General features: G+C 46.5%; 1 protein-coding gene across 1 annotated transcript in view; it reads right to left on the bottom strand.

The window, feature by feature from the left end:
* Positions 1–2,134: 2,134 nt before the first annotated feature.
* The window catches only part of NOX5 (NADPH oxidase 5), a 31,454-nt gene continuing 7,664 nt past the window's right edge, over positions 2,135–25,924 (bottom strand). Inside the window, exons 3-17 of the mRNA XM_077828133.1 lie at positions 25,135–25,285; positions 22,836–23,046; positions 20,274–20,508; positions 18,127–18,280; positions 16,283–16,458; positions 15,019–15,201; positions 13,669–13,801; positions 12,530–12,672; positions 10,970–11,131; positions 9,148–9,192; positions 6,632–6,756; positions 5,677–5,761; positions 4,111–4,210; positions 3,103–3,269; positions 2,135–2,545 (exon numbers count right to left, since the gene is read on the bottom strand). Coding sequence (XP_077684259.1) covers positions 2,414–2,545; positions 3,103–3,269; positions 4,111–4,210; positions 5,677–5,761; positions 6,632–6,756; positions 9,148–9,192; positions 10,970–11,131; positions 12,530–12,672; positions 13,669–13,801; positions 15,019–15,201; positions 16,283–16,458; positions 18,127–18,280; positions 20,274–20,508; positions 22,836–23,046; positions 25,135–25,285 — 2,202 coding nt within the window. The 3' untranslated portion in view covers positions 2,135–2,413. The remainder of the gene's footprint in view (positions 2,546–3,102; positions 3,270–4,110; positions 4,211–5,676; positions 5,762–6,631; positions 6,757–9,147; positions 9,193–10,969; positions 11,132–12,529; positions 12,673–13,668; positions 13,802–15,018; positions 15,202–16,282; positions 16,459–18,126; positions 18,281–20,273; positions 20,509–22,835; positions 23,047–25,134; positions 25,286–25,924) is intronic.

Below are 25,924 nucleotides of genomic sequence, written 5' to 3'. Positions count from 1 at the left end.
GCCTACACCCAAAATGCAAGAGAGGGTTGAAAATGTTCCATCAAAATAATGTTTTTGTCCGAAAATGGCTGTTTGATGAACCAGACCATTTTGTGGGAAAATGTCCATTTTGCTAGAAAATTTGTAGGTTTTCGTTAACACACCCAAACTCTAAAAAATGAAAACATTTTGGTTTGTGGTAACCGAAAGCTGGAATTTCTCAGATTCTGGGTTGTCAGTTTTTCACCAAAAGCCAAAAAAAGTAAAAGAAAATTTTCAACAGAAATGGGGAAAAAAACGGTTTGGTCTAAATTTTTCTTAGGGAAAAACAATAATAATTTCCCAACCTGCTCCTCCAAACACAGAGATGGGCTCTGGCTGCCATGTTCACAGCTGAATCTTGGGCTGGACTTTCCTAAAGTTCCCAGGATTTCAAGGTCCTGTGCTCAGCTCTGGGCTGCAGTCAGAGCTTCACCCTTGGTAAAAGACCTCTGAGGACGTTATGGGATGAGACCGGAGATTGGCAGCGGGGCACAAGATGAGCGTTCAGAGTGGAAACCCGAAGTGGCAGCTTTCTGACACTTTCACAACCATGTGGGGAAATCCACTTTTTGATGTTGCTTAAGCGCCAAGCTTTTCAGCCACCAAACCGTTTGCAACCCCACACGCAAAGTGAAACTGACTAACGATGATCCAGCACTTTGAGCTCAAAGAGTTTTGAGCATTTAATATTATGCTGAAAATGTTACAAGCCCCACCCAGAATCCTGAACGAAAGAGGCTCATTCAGCTTTTGCAAGGTTTGTTCGCCAATGGCTCCCTCAGTCTCCTTACGGTTCTGTGTCTCCCTTTTCTCTTGCATTTCTCCTGGCTTTGGCTGCACCCCTGTGTTTCCTGGGAAACACCGAAATCTCCCCAAATTCGAGCTGTCTCCCCGAGACATAGCCAAGATGGAACCAAGAGTAAAGCAGTGACATGGTCCTGTTGGAAAAGGCTAACAAGCTGAGTGATGACAAAACTGCAACCAACTGCCCTAAGAGCAAACAAGCTGCTTGTCAGTTCACGCCTGTCTGGGCTCTAAAAACAGGCATTTCCAGGCTTTGTGCTGTGATATTCTAAACTAGCCGAGTGGAAGAAACTCTAATTCATGCTTTGATGTCAGTTTGGACACAGACAAACAAGCTTATTTACTCCATCAGGCACTTAACCCATTCCTAAACTGCCGACAGTGAGCCTGCAGTGAGACAGTGAGCTGCATCTCTGTGCCCCCCGCTCAGGCTGAATTGTGCGCTCCTCGGAGCAAGTTTGTTCTTCATACTTGTCTGTCTGCTAAGGCCACTTTGTGCACACTGGCCTCAGCATGGCCTGAAATGCTCGGCAGAAATTGCTCCTGCCCAGGGGAACGCTCTGGTGTACTAAATCTGGCAGGGGTGGCTCTGTTGCAGGGTGTGTGTGGCGGGCTGCGGACAGTCAAGGGGTGGGACAGAACTCTGCTACGACTGATCCTCCGCTAGCATAAGGTAGCTTTGCACAGGGGCAGCTCTGTCTTGTGCCCGGGCCAGTCGACTGTAAACCAGGCTTCCTGTGGCCATCCCTCTCCACTACAGAGAATCTGGCCAGTGGGTTTATTTTCTTGTAATGTTTCTTATCAGCCAACTGATAGTATTTAGAGATAGGCCCGAGTCCTGGACCCCAAGCTCCCCTGACCTTTGGATGGGCTCAGAAGCCAAACCCTGGTAAAGATCTGAATTTTGTTCCCAGGCTGAATCAAAACCCTGGCACTGAAAATCCTCAAACTGGGGCACTTGGACTCTGGATGTGTATTTTATGGCTTGCCCCATCTCTGCTGTAAGCCGACAATCTCTTGCACCATCTTCTGAAGCATCTGGCACTGGCCACTGCCTGAGGTGGGATACCAGACTGGATGGAGAACTGAGCTGATCCACTCTGGCAACTCCTATGTCCCTAGTCTTTTATGAAGGTCTGTCCATAGCTACCAAGGGGCAGTAAACTCCTAGAACTGGTGCTGCCCCACCCTCCCCTTAAAGTTTCCACATTTCCTCCCCAAAATGGGAGCTTTATTCTTCATGACGGGGGCATCCTACCCCAGTTGCACACCATGCACAAAAAAGAAGCCAAAGTGGTTATTTGTGCTCCTACTGGGACTCAGCTGGAGGTGCTAGACACCAGGTTCAGCTGAACACAAGCATGCTTTATTTATGGGGCATGTTTAGACCATGCTTTGGGCAAACAGTACATTCCCACACATACAATCAGAGAGGAAGGTAAAGAAAGCTCTCTTGTAAGTATGATGCATGCGCCAGCAATTACAGAAGGAAACACCTAAGCTACGCTTTAAATCACCTGCAGGAAGTGGATTCTAAACACAGCCCTCCGGGCTGCGGAGAAAGGCAGCGATGGACAGAAAGAGATCATTAAAAATTTTCTTTGAAAAATCTGAAGTTGAAGTGTTCGCAGTGAGCCTTGACTACCTTGGCAAGAGCCGGAGACCCGCAGAAGAAGACTTTGACTTTCCCTTTATTTTCCTCTGCCATCCTGTGGAACACCTGACATGAAACGAAAGCAGGGAGGAGAAGAAAAGAACAAGGTCTGTTTTAACATCGCGTGCAAACACCATTAACATGCCCTTGGTTCACTAGCTCTCCTTCACCACAAAGCTAAGCAGGAGGCACACCAAAGCACCACCTAGGGAGGTTCTTTTCATGGGTGGCCGTTAACAATTACGAGGGAGAGTGGCTTGTTTCCTGGGCATGGATAAGGGGACGATGTAACAAAGTCTTAAACAGTAGACATGAAACTTGAAGCAGCAATCAAAGAACTCCCATAGAGTTCCCACTTGAAGAGCCACCAGAAACCCTCACTCCTCAGGCATCGCTTTGAGCGCCGTACTCAAGCCAAGCTCCCGTTGACTCTAACAGGAACCTGCCTGGTTGAGGAGGCAGAGACTGGGCCTGGAGCGCCAGACTGAGCTCACTGACACCGTTGTAAATACACACACCCCACTGACTACTCTGGAGTTACTCCAGCATTACCTGGCTCAGGTGCCTCCCCAACAGTGAAGCAGGCGGACGCAGTTTGTTAATTGGGTTTCAAGGATCGTTACCTTGCTCCAGTCAGGGCGGCCTGGTTGGGTTCTGGTCCTCAGTCCTGTGATAGAGTCTTTCTTTTCCTTCTTCGCCAGCAGATCTAAAGCCATCTGCAGACCAATAGCCTTCATATCGTTCTTACTGAGCGCTGAAGTCATGTACAGGTGCATCTCTAGAAAACGGCCTGTGCATTTAAGGGAAAAGCAAAGTGACAGCTGAGCATCTGGAGTTCAGTTTGTTAGTGCAGAATTACTGACCAAGGCTGGCTCAAAACACATTGCCACCAAAACCTCAGCTAGCAGAACACCTGTCCCTGGGAAAATAGGCAGAACATCATGTCACTTCAGCCAGACAGACTCTCTTTAGGTCTGTACCCTGGCCTGATGTTCTAGGCCACTTCCCCTAGGTAGGAGAGTCTCCCACCAATCCATAGACCCCGACTGTATCTGCCTTGTTTCGCTCGTGGAGAGAAGATGCTGCCTCTGGAAGTGGGGACTGTATGTGGTCGGGACATGTTATCAGAAGAAGAGCAGCAGCTAGTACCATGAAGTAGCAAAGCAGGGTTATCTGGTGCCAGTGCCCAAGGCAGCTGAGGCTTCCCACCCAACCATTCGCACAGAGTTCTCCTGCCAGGAGCATGGCAGTCCAAGCAGGGGAAGGAGTGTAGTGGCGGCAGACAGACCAAGGGTACCTGGGCCACACTTAAGTCAGGTCCAGGAGTGCCCCCCTTGAAAGGACCTGCCAAGAGCCTGTGGAGTGTAGCCTCAGTGAGCTTTGATGGAGCCAGGATTGGGACACAATGGTTGCAGCTCACAAATCCCTTCCCGGCTGCCTCTTTTCCTGTATTTGCAGATAGGCCTATCACATGACAATAGGGACAATGCAACATCTACTGTGTTACTAAAGACACTTGCACTCTGCTGGGGGGCATGTGTCACGGAGGCTGAGGTCAATAGTATTCCTACATGCCCACTGGAATGGGGGACGGAGGGATTCACTAGCAGAGCCGCCTGGCTTCCACTTACCTTCCGGTTCCTCATCAGCGTGGTCCATTTCCAGCTTTGTGAGCAGGCTGACAAACCACTCAAAGGACTTCTGGTCTCGGTTGATCCAGATGAAGTCAACCTGAAAACACGATCTTTGCTTTGGTGCTAGTGAGCCACACATTTACATACCAAACTACGAATCAGTTGACTTGTTGGTGTTTGTGCCTTTTAAAGCCCCCAGCGTGGCTCTTTGCAGACTGGCAAAGCGACAAGGCCCCAGTCCTCAGTGGCTCTTGGTCACATTAGACAAGGGACAGACAGTTGTGGGATGGAGCCAGGTTCTAATTCTGTCTCTGTCTGGGCCTTTATACCATGTTCATCACCACTGGAACTGGTGAAGGAGCAGGATGGTTAGCAGGCAGCTCTGGAGTCCCACAGACTGGGCCAGTTCAGCCTGAGCAAATCAATGTAGCTTCACTTACTCTAACGGGGCTAGGCCAACTTATGCCAGCTGAGGTCGGACCCATTGCCTGGGAGAGTGGTGTATTCAAACGTGTATTAAAATTGTAAACTATCACTTTTAATTTTCAGGGGTTTCCCTGGTACTGCTTGCAGGCACGAGGGCTCTATAGGGAAACATGCAATCTGGGAGCAGTCAGTCAGTCTGCAAACAACCAGCCTAGAGCAAGGTGGGGGAAATTGTCCTCTCTGCCTTAGGGAGCAGCTTGCTTTGTCTCTCTCTGCTCTGGATTCTAAGAAAAAAAGTTGTGTTACATTGAAATCTTCCAGAAAGAATATTTTATGTTTCTATCTAATGCCTCTGTCTGTATGCCGTGAACATAGCTCTAGGGCAGTGGTGTTTGTGCATTTATTATTTAGTAAGGATGTCTCTGAGTGGAGGACAAGGGTCTGGAGACCTCTTAGCAGAGGTGCATTGAAGGACCCAAACCCTATAAATGATTGGATGGTTTATACCTCTTACATTATTGTTACAGTTACAACATAGGCGCCAATGGTTTCATTATGAGTCTGCTGGCATCCCTATCATAATCAACTGCAGTGCATCCAAAGGTACATTAGCCCCTCTTGACTTAAACGGGGCATTATAAGTCTCAGCCTGAGGCCAGGTCTACACTACCACTAACTCTGGTGTAAACTTACATCACTCAGGGGTGTGAATAAGCCACCACGCCCAAGCAACATAAGTTGCACTGACCTAAGTGCCAATATGGACAGTGCTATGACATAACTACCATCTCTCGTGGAGGTGGATTTATTAAGCTGACGGGAGAGCTCTCGCCCATCGGCCTAGAGCAGACCTGCTACAGCTGCACGGATGCAGCACTTCTACTGTAGACAAGCCCTGAGATACAGTTTCTGCAGCAAAAAGCAGCTATTATTGCATTTTAAAAGTTGGAGCAGTGGTTAGAAGTCGGTAAGCCAGCAGAACCTCGGACAACACAACGCTGGGCCCCGGTCCGGGAAGTTGCTCTGCCCAGGAGCAAACTGCACAGAGCAGCTCACAAGATTTCCCGCAAATATTTACTACCAGCAGTCAGGTCGTCGCTGGGAAGCTTTGAGTTATCCCTATAAGTAGGAGCTCACCTTCCTAAGCTTCATTTCGTCATCCTTGAGGCTCTCAGACCATGAATAGCCACTGCGGGGATCATTTTGTTTTCTCATGCGATACCTAGAAGAATGCAACAGAACCCACATGTGGTAACAAGCACGGTCATGCCAGCTCTTTAGCACCTCCCCGCCCCTTGCTCTCAGTAGTGAAAACTCTCATGAGAAAGTCATTAGAGCTGAGCCATGTTTTTCCAAAATTCAACATTTTCAACAAGTTTTTTCTAGTGTTCACCTTTTTTGACCAGCTCTAGAAAATACCCTTATCTGGCTTCTTTGCAAACTTTCTGTTCGGGTGTCAGTCTTCAGTGTAGTGTCTGTCCATTTGGAAGGATGAGTTTGGTTTTAGGAACATCTTTTCACCCACCTGTAAGGACCAAGTCCTCAATGTCAGGGAGAAAGGATGATCTAGTGGAGAGACTACTGGACTGGCTCAGCCACAAACCTTGTGTCTGACCTCAGGTGAGTCACTTGATCTATGCTGGGCCTCAGTTCCCATCTGTAAAATGGAGATAATAGCAGTTCCCTACCTCAGCAGGGCCCTTGTGAGGTTAAAATCCATTCAATGATAATAAACCGCTCAGCTAACAATACCTACCTCTTACGTAGCACTGTTCGCCCACAGATCTCAAAGCGCTTTCCAAAGGCCATCAGATCATTATCCTCATTTTACAGATGGGTAAACTGAAGCACAGAGGCCCAGAGGTGACTTGTAAAAGGTCACCCAGCAGTCCAGTGGGAGAACCAGGAATAGTCTCCAGCTAATATGGTGATGAGGTCTAGATCAGATAGAAAAGAACTGACCCTGAACGTAACACATAACATGAATCTTGAAACCACGGTGTGGCTTTTATTTGGCAATGGAAGAAGAATTCCGCCTCCACAGGTTAGTATTTATTCTACTTATAAAGCCTTAAAAAGGTACAATGCCAACCTGTACATGATGCTTTGCAAGATAGAGGCAAAGGGAGTAATACCGATCCCAGCGCCTACCAGCACAGCATGTTCCGAGGTGAAGATCCTTCGCGTAGGTGTCCCATAGGGACCGTCAATATAGCACTAAGAGAGAAGAAAGGCTGCAGTTTGGAGCCACACAAGACACATTTGCTTCAGTTTCACAGAGACACTTCTCATTTTTTTATCTAAAATAACCCCGCACTGGCAGCGGGACGGATAACAGCCTAGGGTCTCACCCGGCATTCTTTGCACAGCCAAAACACCTCCTTAGCTCAACAGGGGATTCAGGGTTGAAGACCAGCACCTTCAGGGAGCTTCTCCACCTTGAATGGAAATAGATGACTCTATGACCCACAAGGCAAGTGCTTTGAACCCAACGTGGCCTCAAAAAACTGGTCTTTTCTTTGGGGCCCTAGCTGAGAGCAGAGATTGATTTGAAAGTCTGGTGTTGATGTGGGTGCTATGCCCTTCTACGGCCTTTGTGCTCCTTACTGTAAGACAGGCAAGTCAGGGAGCTCAGTTCTCAGCCCATGTCCATCATTGGAACTCCGTGGGCTTCTGTGGAGCGTTGCTGATTTACACCTGCTAGGGATCTGAACCAGGATTTTTCCTTGAAAAATGTTTCAGTCATTTTAATTATTTCTCTTATTTCCAGCAAGGCGGTTTTGGCAGCGTCCTGTCTGGCTGCATAACATGAGTGAACAGAGCTGTAACTGTGAGATTTAATGTCACTTCAGCTCAGCAGCGCTGACAGAAAAGATGGACACAAGAAACTTTCTGGTGGGTTCTCCACCCGCCCAAAAATCCAGGGAGAAAACAATCCACTCAAACATTGCAAAGCAATTGTCAGGTTGGCTTTTCAGCCAGAAACAGCTGCACTTTCTCTGTTTTGTGTAGACGCAGGGCCAAGAGAGTGCTCCAGCACCAGTCCAGTCACACCCCACAATCTCATTGCCTTTAGGGGGAATGGTGGGGCACATAGTCAGGTGAACAAGAGATTTACTTTAGCCCCGGAGTGGCACTGCTGGCACATGTAAGGACTACTTACAACAGAAAGGAGTTACAGGCCAGAGTCCTACTGCCCTGTCTGGCTGGTGGGTCTTGCCCACGTGCTCAGGGTCTAACTGATCACCATACTTGGGGTAGGGAAGGAATTTTCTCCCAGGTCAGATTGGCAGAGCCCTGGGGGGTTTAACCTTCCTCTGCAGCATGAGGCATGGGTCCCTTGCAGGTTTAAACTAGTGTAAATGGTGGATTCTCTGTAACTTGAAGTCTTTAAACCATGATTTGAGGACTTCAGTAACTCAGCCAGAGGTTAGGGGTCTATAACAGTGCCCCAAGGGTCAGTCCTGGGACCAGTTCTGTTCAATATCTTCATTAATGATCTGGAGGATGGTGTGGATTGCACCCTCAGCAAGTTTGCAGATGACACTAAGCTGAGAGGAGTGGTAGATACACTGGAGGGTAGGGATAGGATACAGAGCGACCTAGACAAATTAGAAGATTGGGCCAAAAGAAATCTGATGAGGATCAACAAGGACAAGTGCAGAGTCCTGCACTTAAGACGTAAGAATCCCATGCACTGCTACAGACTAGGGACTGAATGGCTCGGCAGCAGTTCTGCAGAAAAGGACCTAGGGGTTACAGTGGACGAGAAGCTGGATATGAGTCAGCAGTGTGCCCTTGTTGCCAAGAAGGCTAATGGCATTGTGGGCTGTATAAGTAGGGGCACTGCCAGCAGATCGAGGGATGTGATCGTTCCCTTTTATTCGACATTGGTGAGGCCTAATCTGGAGTACTGTGTCCAGTTTGGGGCCCTACTCTACAAGAAGGATGTGGAAAAATTGGAAAGAGTCCAGTGGAGGGCAACAAAAAATATTAGGGGGCTGGAGCACATGACTTATGAGGAGAGGCTGAGGGAACTGGGATTGTTTAGTCTGCAGAAGAGAAGAATGAGGGGAGATTTGATAGCTGCCTTCAACTACCTGAAAGGGGGTTCCAAAGAGGATGGATCTAGACTGTTCTCAGTGGTAGCAGATGACAGAACAAGGAGTAATGGTCTCAAGTTGCAGTGGGGGAGGTTTAGGTTGGATGTTAGGAAAAGCTTTCTCACAAGGAGGGTGGTGAAGCACTGGAATAGGTTACCTAGGGAGGTGCTGGAATCTCCTTCCTTTGAGGTTTTTAAGGTCAGGCTTGACAAAGCCCTGGCTGGGATGATTTAGTTGGGGATTGGTCCTGCTTTGAGCAGGGGGTTGGACTAGATGACCTCCTGAGGTCCCTTCCAACCCTGATATTCTATGATTCTATGAACAGGAGTGGGTGGATGAGGATCTGTGGCCTGCAATGTGCAGGAGACCAGACTAGATGATCATGATAATCCCTTCTGATCTTCAAGTCTATGAGTCAATGATCCTGCAATTGGCTTGGGGTCTGTTTGCCCAGAACCAGCTGCAGGCGAGGCGCTTTAACCAGCCACGCAAAGGAGAATCTTACCTTGATATTACAAACTCTGTGATTCTCACTCAGCTTGGTAGAAACCTGTTACATAAAGAAAACCATGTTGCCAAGAGTCAAGCAAATGACATTGTTCTCAGAATTTATTCCATCTTGAGTATTAAAGTCACCCTTACTCTGACGCGCCAATAGATCTCCTGGTAATACTTATCTACTTCCTCCCAGATTGGCAGAGACATTCATTTTGGTTATATCATTCCTGACCTAATCACTGCACCAGGAATAAGTCAAATACAGTATTATTTTAGCGCTACAAGAGTCATTTTCAAGGTAGGTGGCCATGTACCCATTCTTCAGAGAGGAGTAACATAAAGTAAAGGTTTTCTATTTACATTCCACGTTAATAAAAGTTCTCATTATCCAAAATGGGAAGGCCCATTAGTTTAGGGGGAAGATTTTCAAAGGCATTAAATCTCACCCAAGATGCCTGTGTAAATTATCCAGATTGTAATTGAATCAAAAAGGTTGATTCAAAAATGCAATTATTCAAATTCCCACAAATCATGCGTTAGTCGGGCCTAGAAGGGAGAATAAAAGAGGTACAAGAATTTTGATCAGATTGACAATGGTAGGAGGATCTCTGCTAACTGAGAGAAAAGAGAATAGTTCAACAGCAACAGGGAGAGAAACTCATTAAAAACGGTGCATATAAATTTTTTATCTGTAATGACTACTCCTTCAGCTGTGACAGAATCAATATCCTGAGAGCTTTTCATATCAGATGATAAAAGCCAGTAAACGTGGTTCTCCAACTTTCTAACATTAGTATGATTTATATCTAATTTTCCATTTTTTTCCCCTTAAAAAGAGAGCGTGTGAATCTTTGCTGATTTTAAAACGGCTTCATTTCTATTCCTTGTCTGTCTAAACTGGTCCACTAGTGACTACTGTCTTATTACACATTTCAGCTTTGTAGAGGAATCTTTTCTAAATTTCACAATAAGAAATTCATTATTAAGCCACAAGCGTATCGTTTTCCTGACATGCCACTTTCCAAATGATGCAGATCAGTAGCAAACACAGATAAAAAGCACAAACATCATCCAGTGTCTGCCTGTGTATTTTCTCTACAAAGGACAAAAGGTGAATGTCAATGAGAATTTTATGTGTCCACCTATCAGGGATTATCATGATTTGGGTCTTAATCCGGATCACACTTATGTAGTAAACTTACCAGTACTTACCAGTAAACACATAAATAGTCACATTGAAGTCAATGGGAATAGTCAGATGCTTAAAATTAAACACGTTTGGGGTTGCAGGATTGGAGCCTTACCTACCACTCAGTGCAACTTGGACTACATCACACGCATGACAGTGCATGGTAGATGTAGTCTGACTATGGAACCCAGCCCAGAGTGGAGAATAGGGATATGAGTCACCCAAACTATAACCCCCCCAGGAGGCAATTCCGCATCAACATTTTTACTTTTTGTGGCCAAAAACCAAAAACACTTTGGATTTTTTGGATATCCAGTTTTTCAATGAAAAAATAAAATTTTTCAACCAAAACAGACACTTTTAGCAAAAAAATTTTTTAGTCAAAACCCCAATTTTCTATAAAAAAAAAAATTTGGTGGAAAGGTTTTGACCAGACCTATTGATTCCTGAATATGGGCCCCAAATGTCCAGCATTTACAAGGTCCTCTCCTCTTACTCATCTACCCCTATCTGAAAAGGGCTCATTCACGCCATCCCGACCCAGCCCAGATGGGGCCGATGCAAAGCCACCTGAACCCAATAGCCTTGGAAGCATGTAATCAATGGTAAGTTGTCTAGCCAACAAATGAAGGGCCTTTACTTCTCTGACGTGCGGGCTCTCTTCTTCATCCCTTCTGGTGACGGTGATGTCAGCAGGTTCACCGTCAGGGTACTTGGTGGCTTTGTAAGACGTCAGTTCAACCGTTTCATCCTTACTGGTGGCTACTGATGCCTCTGAACCAGATGAGCGGAAAAGATGTTCCTAGAGCCAAATTCAAGGAAAACACTGAGAGCCATGTCACTGAGATAGATGAAACTTTCTTCTCTTTATTGACAGGAGCTATTTTGTCCATCCAGGGCTTCTCTGCTTAGGCCCCAGGGCAGAACACAACTCTAATGAGGGTTAACAGAATAGTTGGCTCATGAGGTTGACCTGTAACTAGACAGGACGTTGTTGGGCATTTTTACCTCCTTTCTCACTACCCATGTTACAGAGGACAACGTCCAGGACACAGGTCTTCCTGCTTTTCTTACATGCACAAATCTGATACCACGTGGGCAGCAGAATGTCGTGAGGATTGCACAGCCGTGAGATACAGAACCAGATCCTTAGCTCGTGTAAACTGGTGTAGCTCCATTCAAGCCAATGGAATGCTGCAGATTTGCACCAGCCCAGGGTCTGTCTTATTTTTTTTCTAGATGGAGTGTTGCCCAACGGCTAGAGCACTGGACTGAGATGCTGGAGACCTGGGCTCTGTGCCCAGCTCTGCCACTGGCCGGCTGCATGATCTTGGGCAAGTAACTTCATCCCACTGTGCCTCTGTTTCCCCTTTTGTAAAATGGGGAGACTGGTACTGCCCTCCTTTGTAGTGCACTGTGATATCTGCTGATGAAGAAGCACTGTATAAGAGCAAGGGATTATTATTAGGCCTTTCAGATAATGGCCTGGTCTGTTTGTTTCAAGTTTCAGTACCACCATGCTACTTTCCAGTCACCATGAGCATGTAATGCTCTTTCCATCTTGATGGTTTTTATTTTAGATTCAGGAAAATCAGCAAACCCATAAAGAATAGATAGAAAATCCCCATGAGAGAGCAGTATGGGGGACTCCAACCTCAGCCTGGAAATGCTTTACAGCCCTGTTCCTCTTCTGCACACTTCCTACATGTGCCCAGAAGCCCAGATCGTACCTACAGCACACCTGCTGTTTGAGAAATAGGAAGTAGCAATGACTCTACCGGAAGACACACAATTCCGATCCGAAACATAGCGGTGACTGTCCACGGGGAAGCATCAGATACGGAACGCTGTGGCGTGTTTTAATAAGCTAACAGAGCCCTCTGTACGTCTGATACTAGGACATCAGCCTGAGCAACCCAGACATTTCTGATCCCACAAGCCACAGGCTTGTAGCAACTGAATATTCTTACTTTTTTGGGTGTCCTCACCAGGAAGAAATGAACAGCCTCCACCTAGGGCAATGTGCGAGGATAAATACAGGCAGGGTCCCTCTCCCATGCTGATGCCAGTGTCACCGTCTCCTAGTGGCAGCTGCAGGCACTATCGTACCCTAACACATTTCACAGAAAGCAAACTAAAGGCACTCCTATTTTAAACTATAAAAAGTGATTCATAAAAATAATCCCTGTCCATTACAAACCTGGGTCCATTTGTGGTACCTCTGCTTTCTTAGATTTCTCATTAGCCGTTTAGGCTCCTGGCTGAGTGGTTCAGGCCACCTGAAATATTCATAGAGTCTGCTGGTCCATTGTCCTTGTGATCTTATATGCAGCCAGATGGTATCTGTGAAATGAAGGCAGACTACGGTGAAATAAGAAGGAGCCTTGTATAAATATTCTGATGAGGGAATCATACAGCTGGACTGAAACTTTCTCCAGGCAAGAAGCAGAGTGATGTATTTTAAAATCAACAGGCCAAGTTCTTGTCTCGGTTACACCAGTAAAAATCTAGAGGAATTTCTAAGAAGTCCAGTGCAGTTATCCTGGACTTCACGGAGAACAGATTTTGGCCCAGCATTTAAGTTAAGGATGAATTCCAAGCTTTCAGAAACACCAGAGGGAGTAACAAGGCTGCTAAGGAAAGCTAACCGAAGAAATGCGCTGGCCATTTCAATTAGGTCAATCATCCAATATATCAGCTGCATTCGCAGGATCCGTACATGAGATGACATGTTACCCCTAAGATAGTCAGCCCCTTTCTGAGCATGGAATATACGGCAGTATTTCTCGAATTGCACGGAAATAAGTGATTTGGATGAGACAGTTTTTTCGTCTTTGTTTTTCCTCAGAGAAGCCACATTTCCCATGATTCCACAAAAGGGGGAAGGGCAGAGCTGCAGGGCAGGTGGAAATGTTCCCTTTCAGCAGGGATGGGGGAAGCAGAGGTCAGAGGCCGCTGCTGTGAGTTATGCCCATCTGCTTCTCCTTCCAGAAGTGTGGAGCTCACGTCTGCTGGGCGAAGAAGGTGAGGTGGAATACAAGTCCCAGCTCAGCACAGGGAAACCAGACTGGCAAAGAGCTTCCTTTCTTATATGATTTAAAAAAAAAAACAAAAAACCACACACACCTGCTTCTCGGCATGCCACAGCTAGAGCACCTAATTAAATGATTCTTGGATATTGACTCAGTTACTTCAAACGAAGCCCGTTTGCTGCAAAATCTCGCTGCACCACACCAAATGGTCTCTCTCTGCTACTTTATCATTCTAGCCTTTTTGTAAGTAACCATTCCGATTAAATAGCAAAATGGCGCAGTTCTGGTGTCCAGTATAACCACATACCTTGTTGTTCAGGAGCGCTGCTAATGGTGAAAGGATGCCATTCATACTTCGCAATCGCTGGGATATTCAGGTAAACGTAGTCTCCAGGCTTGTAGTGGAAAAACTGTGGTCTCTTAATCACAAGATGAGTCACCTTGATTGAAATGAAAAGCCAAGAGGTAGAAAATTTCTCTGCACACAAGAGAACCCGGCAGACTGTATGTTACCCTAAGCCTCTTCCACTGGCATAGCTTCTCCAGAGCACAACAGCCTCCAAGTCTGTGCCTGCAGTTTTGAGCATGCAAATAATTGTGGGCATATTTTACAGCATACAGATGTCGAGCTACCTCTCTGTTAGTACAGCCAGGCCCCCTCAACTGCAGAGGTGTGACCGATATCTGCCCCAAGCCTGCTTCCATAGAGAGGCCACTGGGAATGGGTGCCCAGGCACGGGCCTTTGTGTCAATGTTTGCTGAAAAGGTACTATTAACGCTGACAGAGGATTGCAGGTAACACACTTTCTGCAGATTGTTTCATCATCAGACAAGTCAAGATGCAGCTCAAGAGAACGCCTTGACTGGCCAAATACTAAACCATGATTCTGTGCCATTTGTTGTGCTTTTCACATTGGCTTGTGGAGCAGCGACCCAAAAGAAGGGGGAGGACAACTCTTTAGACACTTAAAATAGATTAATTAATGCCCCGGGCCATATAAGTAAGGACCACTTTTGCACCAGGTGAAAGAATAATAACCCCCAGCTCTTAGCAGATCTCAAATCACTTTACAAAGAGGATCAGTATCCACATTTTACAGAGGAGAAACTGAGGCACAGAAACTTGCCCAAAGTCTGGTGAATAGAGACAGGAATTGAACCCAGATCTCCTGAATCCCATGTTGGTGCTTTACCTACTAAGCCAGACTGCCTCCCTATTTCAGCACTGCCATTTCTAATTTCCATGAGTCTAGGGAATGCTGCCACTCCAGCATGTTGCCATAATACACAGTAGACAATCTGAATTTGTCTTTTTAATACCTCTTTTGTCTCACTTTTCCTTCCTTTTCCCGTGTCACATAAGAATAGTTATTATAGAGTGCTTTTCACTAGAATCGCAAAGCACCTTACAAATGACAAAAGTGGTCCTGTGAAGTAGGGCGAGGATTTTTATCCCCATTTTAGGGAACAGGAAAGAGAGGCAAAGAGGGGTGAAGTGACTTCCCCAAGGTCATGCAGCAAGTCAGTGGCAGAACTAGGAATAGACCCTAGTAAGCTCAATTTCCAATTCTTTATTTCACATCTCACCCCAGCCCCAGCAGTATTTTTAAAACATATTCCCATAACTGCGCATCCTTGGATCGCTTTGGGAACAAACCTTTGATGGCAGGAGGTTGATTTCCACAACGTACAGCCCGCCCATGCGTGACACAGCAATGCCAATTGTCTTCTCCACCACAAACAGAAATCCAGGAACCACAAACCATTTCCAGAAATTAGGCCCATGGAGGATTAACAAAGCCCAGATGGAGATGTAGGACAGATGAGTCCAGTAGAAGACCTGCAGGTCACAACAATAACGGATCACTGGGGATACCAGCCTGGCGTCAGTGATGAACAGTAAGAGAGACTAATGAGTGCAGTGGTGGCAAAAGATACAGCCCAACTGTGGCTGTAGTTTGGGTAAAGCGTCACTAGTTTTCCACGATTCTTTTCACTGGTATTTCTAGGCACCAGATACAGTACGCTCCAGCTCGGCTTTCCAGCCCAGCCAACAGCGGCCGTGGACAGGTATGAAAAAACAGTCATTCTTAGCAGTAAGGAGCCAGACGTAGCTCTCAGTTATTCTGGTGTAAATGTGGAACCTCCAAGGACTTCAGCATTGCCATTCCTGGCCAACACAAGAGTAACTGAGGTCAGAACCTGCCCCAGGAGGCCCCTGAAATCAGTGGAGTCACTCTGGATTTATACAGGTGTAACAGAGCGGAAGAGAGGGCACACAACCTCTGTGGCATTGGGGGCCGTGCTTCCCAGATGGAGAGTCTGGGCAGGACGTTGTGAAGATCTGGTTGTTGTGCACAGCAAGTTGGTGCCAGGCATAGAGTAAAAGCAAAGCCCTTGTAAGCCCCTCAAGCACTGAACGTCCATCTGCATTGGGCAGCTTTGCAGACAAGGAGCCAGTTCCTGCACTAACCACCCACATGCAGTGGGAGAAGTGTCATTGGATGAGAGTTCCTAACTTGGCCTCATGAGGGATGTAATTACCTGAGTTTGTCTGAATTGCTGGGTTTTATTTCTTAACCCATTAAAGAGCTTTGTTCCCCACCCACCCCCTGCCCTTGTGAGCAGGTTTTTCCTGCTGTCTTTCTACATAGGAGTTTGGCTGCATGGGATTCAGTTAAATGAACCTCTAAGATCAGCTACCAGTTTACACAGTGCCGCCTGGAGAGGGACTAACACGTTATCATCGTGCTGCGACTGGAATCGCTGTGGGAAGAAATGTATGAAAATGATCCTGGCAGAAAATATGCAAGTCTCAATGGGATGCAGAATGGGAGACACTGGAGCATACATGACTGCACTATAACGGAGGGGGCACAAGCAAAACCAAACCCCACTTGCAGAGTGCAGCTGGGGAGTACCTCAAAATGGCCGCTCTTCCGGACAAAGGTGCTGGAACACACTAGCATCATGCAGATGAGGAGCTGCAGTGCAATCCCAGTGAGAGAGGCGCTCCCGTGAATCCAGCCAATCCCGGGCCGAGTGGTGAACAGATATTCCCAAAGCGCGGGGCGATCCTGGATCTGAGTCAGCCTGACTAAACACAGAGAAACATGGGGCTGCAGAGCAGCAGCAGCCAAAGGGATTAGCGCTTTCCACAAGGAGTACAGGATCAACAAGGGGATACTGGGCATTCCAATGTGGCCATGAACTCCTAGGAGCTGCGGTCCCTGATCCGTTCATTTGTCTGTAAAATGCCACACACACCTCAGATGCAGTGTATCTCAGAGATACACAATGATGACAACAACAAGGGGCCATGTACCAAGGTCTCCCATGGAGTAATATTAACCCTTCTTTGACCAAAAAAGCTTTCAGAGCAATGGAATACAAAGCAATCCTTTCCCTTACTGGGCTGTGGTCCTGGGACCCCATGGCACTAAACCTGTTCCAGTTGCAATCATGTCTCCTTTCTTTATACTTATTAATACAATATATTATTTATGCAAAAAACAAAACTACACCCCACCCTCCCACAAAATACCTCAGGGGTGCCCTTATAAATCAGAGGAAGTTGAAGTCAGGACTGCTGAATGATTTGTCTCAAAGCAGGATCACATTCCACAACTCACTTCAAACATGGGTTGTTAGCAGGGACTGAACCCAAAATCTGGAGCACTTGAGCTAAAAAGAAACTCCATTAGCTGGTAACAGTAAAAAGCTTTTAACCTCGTATCAGGGGAAGCCACTAGAGGGGGACAACACACAATGAACCAGTGGATTACGTACAGCGCCAATCCCTTCCTGTCTCATATACACTTCTACCTTAGTTGAAACCTTACACAATTATTAGCAATGGGAAGAGTGAAAATAAAATGCTGAGCTGATCTTACAAGTAAACCTGCCTTAAATCAATTGCTCCCCAAACTTTTGAAAGCTGAACCCCGCCCCCTTTAGGAATATGGAATCAATTTTGCCCCTTCAGTCTCACCGTATCTCATTAAAGGCCTGCTCTTGTTAAATGTATACATCTTCCATGCCCCCCATGCTCTCCCCTGGATAATCCCTAGAACCCCCCTCTACTTTAGGACATGCTGGAGCAAACTTTACAATTCTTCCTCTCTTTTCTTACATCCCTTGATGTGCAGTTAAAAAGGCTGACATTTAAAGAAGCTTTATTATTGGTATCCAAAATGAATGGGGCAAATCACACCTCAGAGTTATTGTTTTTTATTGCAGACTCAGGTAGATGTTGCTATGTCAGTTACACACAAGGCAGTTTCCCCTATCAGAGCTATTGTCTCAGGATCTCTTTAATTCAGGTAGATCAAGGCTACATTGGTTATCCAGGAGTCATGTTTTGAACGGTTTCTTTGCAACCATAACACCTAGAGACCAACTTTTTTGTTAAAAGCTCAGACCCTGGAGAACAATGAAGAGGTTTGTCTGCACCCTGCTGGCTGGTCTTTCATGCCCCTATTACCCTCTCACCAGGGGGTGCACCCCATACTTTAGAAAATGCTGCTTTATCAAGTCTGTATTTAATGTAGATTTCAATCCTTTTTTTTTAGTAGCTGATGTTCTTTATAGTTAAAGAGGAGTTGGCATTTTCCATTTTAATAATTGATGGTTTTTCCTCTTTAGATCACTCAAGATTTTCATAGTACGTTAGAAGAATGGTTGCATGAGCAAAGCATATTGCAAATAAAAGAATCATAGCAATTATTGCATGGGGGCATGGGCAAGCAGAGGATTTACTACTCACCAAAGTTCCCCACATGTGCTCCGGTGTGAACTGCTGTGAGAGCCCCCACCACGTACCCCACGAGCTGGTGGAAGAGGACGTTTTGGTCTAGCGGGAAAACTTTCGCAACCCAGGTAGCTCGCAACCACGTCAGGCAACGGCGCAGCATGAGCACCTTTGAGAACCGGATGACAGTAACAGTCACGCTTTGCTGTTACAGCCCTTTCCATCAGGAGACAGGGCCATAGAGTTTAGGGCCAGAAGGGACCATCAGATCATCTGGTCTGACCTCCGTGTATCACAGCCCTTAACTCCACCCAACAAACTTACTTCAAAGCCCTTTGCTAAGGTGAGTTAGTAACATCATCCTGACAAGACAGATGGTAAAAAGACTCGCCCAGGGTCACAGTCAGGAGCTGAACCCAGCTCTCCTGAGTCTGAGCCCAGTGCCCTTCTCATGGGGCCATCCTACCCCTCTTTACCTTTGAGTAAAAGCTAAAGAAGACCAGAGGGATGTCTTTGTACTGGCTGCTCTGGGGTGAGGACAGTCCTGGTTTTACTTGCTCTCCGATAGTTCATATCCTTCTTCCTGTCTGTTATTCTTTAACTTTTTATTTTTAACTTTGATTGTCTGATTCTCGGAAATATTCCCCAGAGAGTGACACGACCACGCGTTCCATTTCCTGCCATTGCAAAGAGCAGTGTGGCCGGCCCAGTGTGTTCCACGGTAACCTGGGCCATGTCTACAGAGGAGCTGGAGGAGTAATTCCTGGCTCGGGTAGACATACCATGCTAGCTTTGGTCGAGCTAGCGTGCTTAAAATAGTAGCCACAGCTGCAGAGGTGGCAAGACAACCCTAGGTACGTACTCGGGGCAGCTAGCTGACCCTGACGCCCGTGCAGCTGCCCCAAGGATGTACCTAGGGCTCTATTTTTAGCTCCATCAGAGTTAGCATGGCTCTACCCAAACTGGAAATAATGCTCCAGCGTGGACATGCCTTATGATTCTTCCAGCTGAAGTGTTGTCAAAGTAACGAGAACACAGTCCTGTGGGGTTTGTCCTGAGTCTGGTACTAGTCAATATTTTCATTAATAAAGTGGATAATGGAGTAGGCTTATACAATTTGTGGATGACACCAAGTTGGGAGGGGTTTCAAGCGCTTTCGAGACAGGATTAGAATTCAAAACAACTGTGACAAATTGGAGAATTGGTCTGAAATCAACAAGATGAAATTCAATAAAGACAAAGGCAAAGTACTTGTCTTAATGATTGCCAAAATTTCCCCTTTTGAACATAAGCAAAGCAGAACTGCTGCATGCCCTCATAGAAAAAGCAAGAATCCCCTCTCCCTTAGAAATCCTATTTCCTGAGTGCAGGGGGGGTGAAGGGAAATAACTAGCCAGGTGGCAGTACTGCTGGAAAGGGTCCGGGGGTTGGAGTGGATCACAGATTGAATATGAGTCAACAATGCGATGCAGTTGTGAAAAAGACTAATATCGTTCTGGGATGTTGGCCTCAGCCAGAGAATTGCATCCACCTCTGGGAACCACATACAAGGAAGGATGTGGACAAATTTGAGAGTCCAGAGGAGAGAAACCAAAATGATCAACAGTTTAGAAAACCTGACCTGTGAGGAAAGGTTAACAAAACTGGGCATGTTTAGTCTTGAGAAAAGAAGTCTGAAGGGGGACCTGAGAACAGTCTGCAAATATGTTAAGAGCTGTTATAAAGAGGACAGTAATCAATTATTCTCCATGGCCACTGAAGGTAGGACAAGTAGTAATGGGCTCAATCTGCAGCAAGGGAGATGTAGGTTAGATATTAGAAAAAACTTTCTAACCATAAGGGTAGTTAAACTCTGGACCAGGCTCCCAAGGGAGGTTGTGGAATCCCCATCACTGGAGGTTTCTAAGCACAAGTTGGACAACCTCCTGTCAGGCATGGTCTAGGTTTGCGTGGTCCTGCCTCAGCGCAGAGGACTGGACCCGATGACCTCTCCGGGTCCCTTCCAGGCCCACATTTCTACGATTCCATGCTTCACTCTTCTAGAGCCCCTGCCACGCAAGCACTAAGCTCAGCCCCTTGTGGCCCCTGATTCATGAACCCTCCAAGAGCGCTGGGAGGGAGGTGTGACCGCCCCCATCTGTCCGGAGAGGCACAGGACTCACCCCAAGGAAGGTGCAGTTGAAGTTCAGACACTGCCCGCAGCCTTTCGCCATCATGACCCAACCCCCAAGGGGCGTGTGCCGCAGAGCAGCCCAGGTGAAGAGGAGGGTATTCAGGCACAGGTAGCTGCCCATGAAGAGCAGCTTGCTCCTGTTGTTGTGCCAGTAGGCTGGGGTTAAGTAGCGCGGCGTGTGGCTCTTCTGTTCCGCGGTCGGGGGCTTTAGCCAGTTGGCGGCACTGTTGGAAAGGGAGGGAACATGAAGGGAAGAGGTCTGTTACAAAGCAACCAGCTCCCAGGCTCTGCAGCTGTGAGAAGAGCACTGGGGAAGGCCCTGCACCCACTCTCCAAGGGGAACTCCCAGGGTTGCCAGTGGCAGCAGCTGCAGGATGCTCTCCTTTGGGTTTCAACTGCAGGTAGCGTTCCTGCCCCCAGACTTTACACCTCCATATAATCCATATAAAACTAAGTCCCTGGCCATAGCATCAAACAGCCTCCAGCTCCAGTTTACAACCAGCTTGATATTAACCCATCTGGATGGGTCATCGAGCAGGTGGCAGCTGTCAAATACGTGGGCAGTGTCCCAGATAGGGCTGAAGGAGGCTTGTAAGATGTGGACGCTTGCATAGCAGCAGCGGCTTCCATGTTTGGGGCCCATCAGCAGCCTTTGTGGGGAAGTCGTGACATCATGTTTGCTACAAAGCTGCTCTGTTGTATGGATACGAAACATGGGCACAGAGGCGGGCTGAAGGTCACTGGATTGACGTGTTCAATTCTTGTTGTCTCCTCCTGCATGTCAAATGGCAGGACAAGCTCAGCAACAAGGATATTCAAAGCCAAACCCAGCAACCGCCTCCATCAGCACTGGTTCAGTTTTAGCGGCTTGGTTGGTATGGATATATTATTAGAATGGAAGACCAACGAATTCCAGTGTGTATGTACCAAGGAATGTTGCTACACGGCCAGTGACTATGAGGGCACCAAAAGCTTCAGTGGCGCAACAAACTTGCCAGTGCTAGAGAGAAACCGAACGCACAATCAGACCACCTTAACCATCTTGCCAGAGATCGATCTGGGTGGTGCTAGGTTTGCAAGAAGGCCATGTCCCTTTGGGATTTGCCAAGACGATGATGATGACTGCATGCCCCTACACGTTGGTGCTGGTCTTCCACTGGGCTGCAGGGAAGAGATTGCAGCCATTTTGCACCATCTTGAGCATATCATACCTCTGGGACCCTTTGGATAGATTGAGAGCAGTAGAAGAGTATAAACTCTGGCTGCCTTTGGCCTGAGCTCTTGGTTTACCGTCTGGAATGTCCCCTGGGCTGCTCTGTTCACGCAGTGCACTACTGATTCCTAAATGAATCAGGATTGGTGGAGAAGGATTTGGATAAAGTTACTGGAACACAAACCCTCCTTCCCGGGGGCTGTAATGGCCACAAAGGTGAGCAGTGGGAGCCTACAATAAATGGACAGATGGAGGCACCCTGAAGTCCCAACTTCTTGAAGCACAGAAAGTGGAAAGGCAGCTGTAAGTCACCAACAGGAGGAAACCGAATAGGTGGAGATGATGTGCCTAAGTCATTCCACAATGCCGGAGAAGGGTCAATGTCCCTCAGTTAATGCTGATTAGGTGGAATCAGGAGATTCGCCTTATGGAAATAAGAATGAGAGGTATCCCACTGGGCTCCTCACATTCTGACGGTATCTCTGCTGAAGTATCTATTGAGAGAGGGGAACCATCCTGAATGATACCGCTACCCTCGGCTCTAGATGGGCCTTTAATTGTACAGATTAGGAGGAGAGTCAATTGTGATGTGTAATGTCTAGAACACTACAGTATTTTGCTCCCGTTCACATTCTGATGGTTCACATGGCAAGACTCACTCCTGGCTTCTTCTCCTCCGGGAAGAGCATTTCACAGCACACGACAAGCAGCATTTCTGAAGTGCAACCATGCTCTTCATTTCAGCAGGGGATGCTTGCAGCGCCTCGCAGGAGATGCTCAGGATCTTAGGCCCTTCATTATTAAACATCACTGCCCTGTTCTGATGGTTAGTCCTGCACTGCAGCAGCACAGAAACTGGTGTCCGGTTTCTCACACTGGGCATCGGTAAGCGAGTGTCACAAACCATGCCAGCTCCCTGCTCGATGGCAGCTGCCAGCAATAGACTCAAGCATGCCAAGTCTGTGTAGTTGGAGCACAGCATGTTGGGCGTCTTGCCCTGAGAATGTCCAAGCAGCCCCATTGTGGACAGAAGGGATGCAGCTTCCTTTAAGTGAGCTGCTTCTCAAAAATCACCTCCAGGCCTCGGATGGGATCCCAGGCCTCGGACGGGATCCCAGGCCTCGTGCTCTCCCGATGAGGGAAGGGTTTGGTACAGGGACACTTAATCGCAAAGGGAAAAAATAAAAAGCACCCCTCTGCGGGGAGGCCGCTATGAGCATAAATAATGATATTGAAGGAGCCTGTGAAATCGGGGAAGAGCAAGGTGCTACCAAGGAAAATGCAGTTCTAATATACAGCGCTGATTAGGAACCCAGAGGGGCCTGTCAAAGCCATTACCTTATGGTTAAGTTCTCCATGACCTCTGGAAAGCATTCTAGTTCCTCCTTGAGTTCCTCAAAAGTGATGGAGCCACTGTTGTCTTTGTCAGCCGACTCAAAAAGAGCCAGCGTGAGGTCATCCAGTTTCTCCTCTGGCAAGGATATTGTGCTCTCCTTCAGACATGATTTCAGGACTGTGCGCAGTTCATCCGGGTCGATGGAACCACTGCCTACAATGAGCAAGAATTTGCATCTGACACAGATGAAAGTAATAACACATTTGCTCCTGTGTTACCAAGACAACAAAAGGATACACAACAGCTAGTGAACGGGTTTATGAAAACCCTGGGTGCTTTTAGTTTTATCTTCCCCTTGGATACAGAAACAGGCCTCCTTCCTTGCACTCAGGATTTTCATTGGGAAATTGTGCCCCAAGGGTAAGGTTGGCTAATTGTTGATAGATTAGAAAAAAATCAGTTGAATGCAGATTAAGTAGTGAGTGATCTATGTGAAACAACTATTTTGAGAATGTGAATTCCAATCTTGATTGACAATGTTCACCATTATGAAATCCACACAGACATGCTTAACTGGCTGCAAAATGTAAAGACAAATTAGCTTGGAAAGAGATCTGGTTCTTAGTTTTGTAGCCAATCCTTTAAGCTCAATTAGGTCAGAGCAGAAAATACTGCCAGGTCAGAACTGGGACATTTATTTTGCTGATGTTTTCACTTTTCCTAGCCTGTATATAAACCAACGTTTCACATGTACCAGAATTTCAATACTGGACCAAACAAAAAAGCATGACCCTCAAAACTAAACCTCTTTGCAAATTTCAAGTTGAGGCAGGTATGTTTTAGAATCAGGTCCCTAGCTTCAAACCTGCCCCTGTAGTTTTGATCAAACCATTCACTATAAATAATATTTTTGAACAAATATGTTTTGTTAACAAAATACTTTTTATTGTCTTTGACTGCACTTGTTCTTCACTGCGTGTGTTTAAATACCGTGTATAAATAATTAAAATAGTCATTGGTGCAATCAGTGCATTAATTAATCTCTTTCTCTGTGTACCGAAATCAGAGGTGTGACTGCAGCGTGTGTCGACATCCCCGAGCTAGCTGTCATGTAGCTTGCTCGAATAACAATAATAATGATGCTGTGGCAGCATGGGCTAGCCACCTGAATACATATCCAGAATCTTGCATGGACTTGTACAACCAGTGCTGCCACGGCTTCACTGCTATTGATGGGGATGGCTATGCATGCCACAGTTACACCTCTGATTGTGGCGTAGGCATACTCTCTCTCTCTGTGGCCCAATTAATATTTAATTATTTATACAGAGTGGAACAGCTCCAACAAGGGAGATTGGGAGGGAGTTACCCCATGATCCAGTGGTGAGAGGACTCAGCTAGGAGGCGACCGATCTGGGTTCAAATCCCTGCTCTACCCCAAGCAGAGTGAGGATTTGAATCGGGGTCTCTCACATCCTGGTGAGTGCTGCAGCCACTGGGCTATTGGGTAAACGTGGGGGGGGGGGACCCGCCTGCCCTGGCTGTATTCTGTGTGGGGTCTGATCCACTAGATGTGCTCTAAGGGGGTCTCTCAGCACACCGACCCGATCAGGCCCCACAAGTGAGATAGATGAAGGAAGGCCTAGTTCAAGAATCCTCCTGGGGCTGAGTTGTGAGTTAGGTGCTGAGCTCCTTGGCAGTGTCAGGACTGAGGTGGCTGTGTATGTACCCCATGACAGAGGCGGAGGTACCTAGGGGACTTTACAAATGGAAACATAGGGACTTAGGCAGCAGTAGCTCTGATGATCTAAAGTTTGGACTTAGGTTCCGAATGTAGCAGTGAGGTGTGTAAGTCCCCTTGGTGAATCTAGCCCTAAAGGTTTGGCTCCTCTCCAGCATCTAGGGTAAGAACATACCGAGGTAGAACTTACAATTGAAGCTAGTTTAATTGCTGCCTTTTATGGGTATTTTTGAGACTTTCATCACAGATGGGGAAGATTGAAAAGTCATGGATTTCAAAGTTAAGCTTGATAGATGGTTTAGAAGTGTCCATTACCGATAGTTCTCAGACAGATTGCTTTAATTCAGGAGAGAAGTCTATGTTGTGCTGGAAGAGGACAAGGGTGGCGCTATAGAATATTAAAGAATGGCTTCAGCTGAGCTGTCCAATTCATATAAATATATGCTAATGGCATGTCCCCTCCACCCATCTTTAAGAAGGCAGAAGCACTCTCATGGTCAGGACAGCAGCATTGATATCCAAATGACAACTGGGGATAAGTATGTTCTTCAGAATCTTACCATCTACGTCGTAAACTTGGAAGAGGAATCTTAGCTTGTCTGTTTCGTCTCCATGTATGAGAAGGTTCAAGGCTTTGAGTAACTCATCTAAACTAATGGTTCCACTCCCATCAGAATCAAACAATGCAAAGAACCTCTCCGCGAAGAAGGACTACAGAAAGGAGAACAAATATTTTCAACAACACTTGAGGGGAACTCCTTATAAACCCAAGCCAGAACTTTTCCATTAACATCAATGGAAATTTTGGCTTAGTAAGGGCTGAATATCATGGTGATGGGCAACCTTAGGAAAAACTAGTCAGACGAACAGACTAAGACTTAAAGATTTATCCCTAGTCTTTCACCTGTGGTTTCCATCACTGCTAACAATATACGACGAGTACTGTGATAATCAAAGCTCTTTATAACCCTTCTTCATTAGCCCCACCATTCTGTTTTTAAGCTTCACTTTTCTAATTAGAAAAGGAGTACTTGTGGCACCTTAGAGACTAACCAATTTATTTGAGCATAAGCTTTCATGAGCTACAGCTCACTTCATCGGATGCATACTGCGGAAAGTGTAGAAGATCTTTTTATATACACACACAGCATAAAAAAATACCTCCTCCCACCCCACTCTCCTGCTGGTAATAGCTTATCTAAAGTGATCACTCTCCTTACAATGTGTATGATAATCAAGGTTGGCCATTTCCAGCACAAATCCAGGGTTTAACAAGAACGTCGGGGGGGGGGGGGGAAACAAGGGGAAATAGGTTACCTTGCATAATGACTTAGCCACTCCCAGTCTCTA

This window comes from Eretmochelys imbricata, chromosome 10 (genome assembly GCF_965152235.1).
Source record: "Eretmochelys imbricata isolate rEreImb1 chromosome 10, rEreImb1.hap1, whole genome shotgun sequence".
In the NCBI taxonomy this organism is placed as follows: Eukaryota; Metazoa; Chordata; order Testudines; family Cheloniidae; genus Eretmochelys; species Eretmochelys imbricata.
This window is presented reverse-complemented; position numbering and strand designations above follow the sequence as displayed.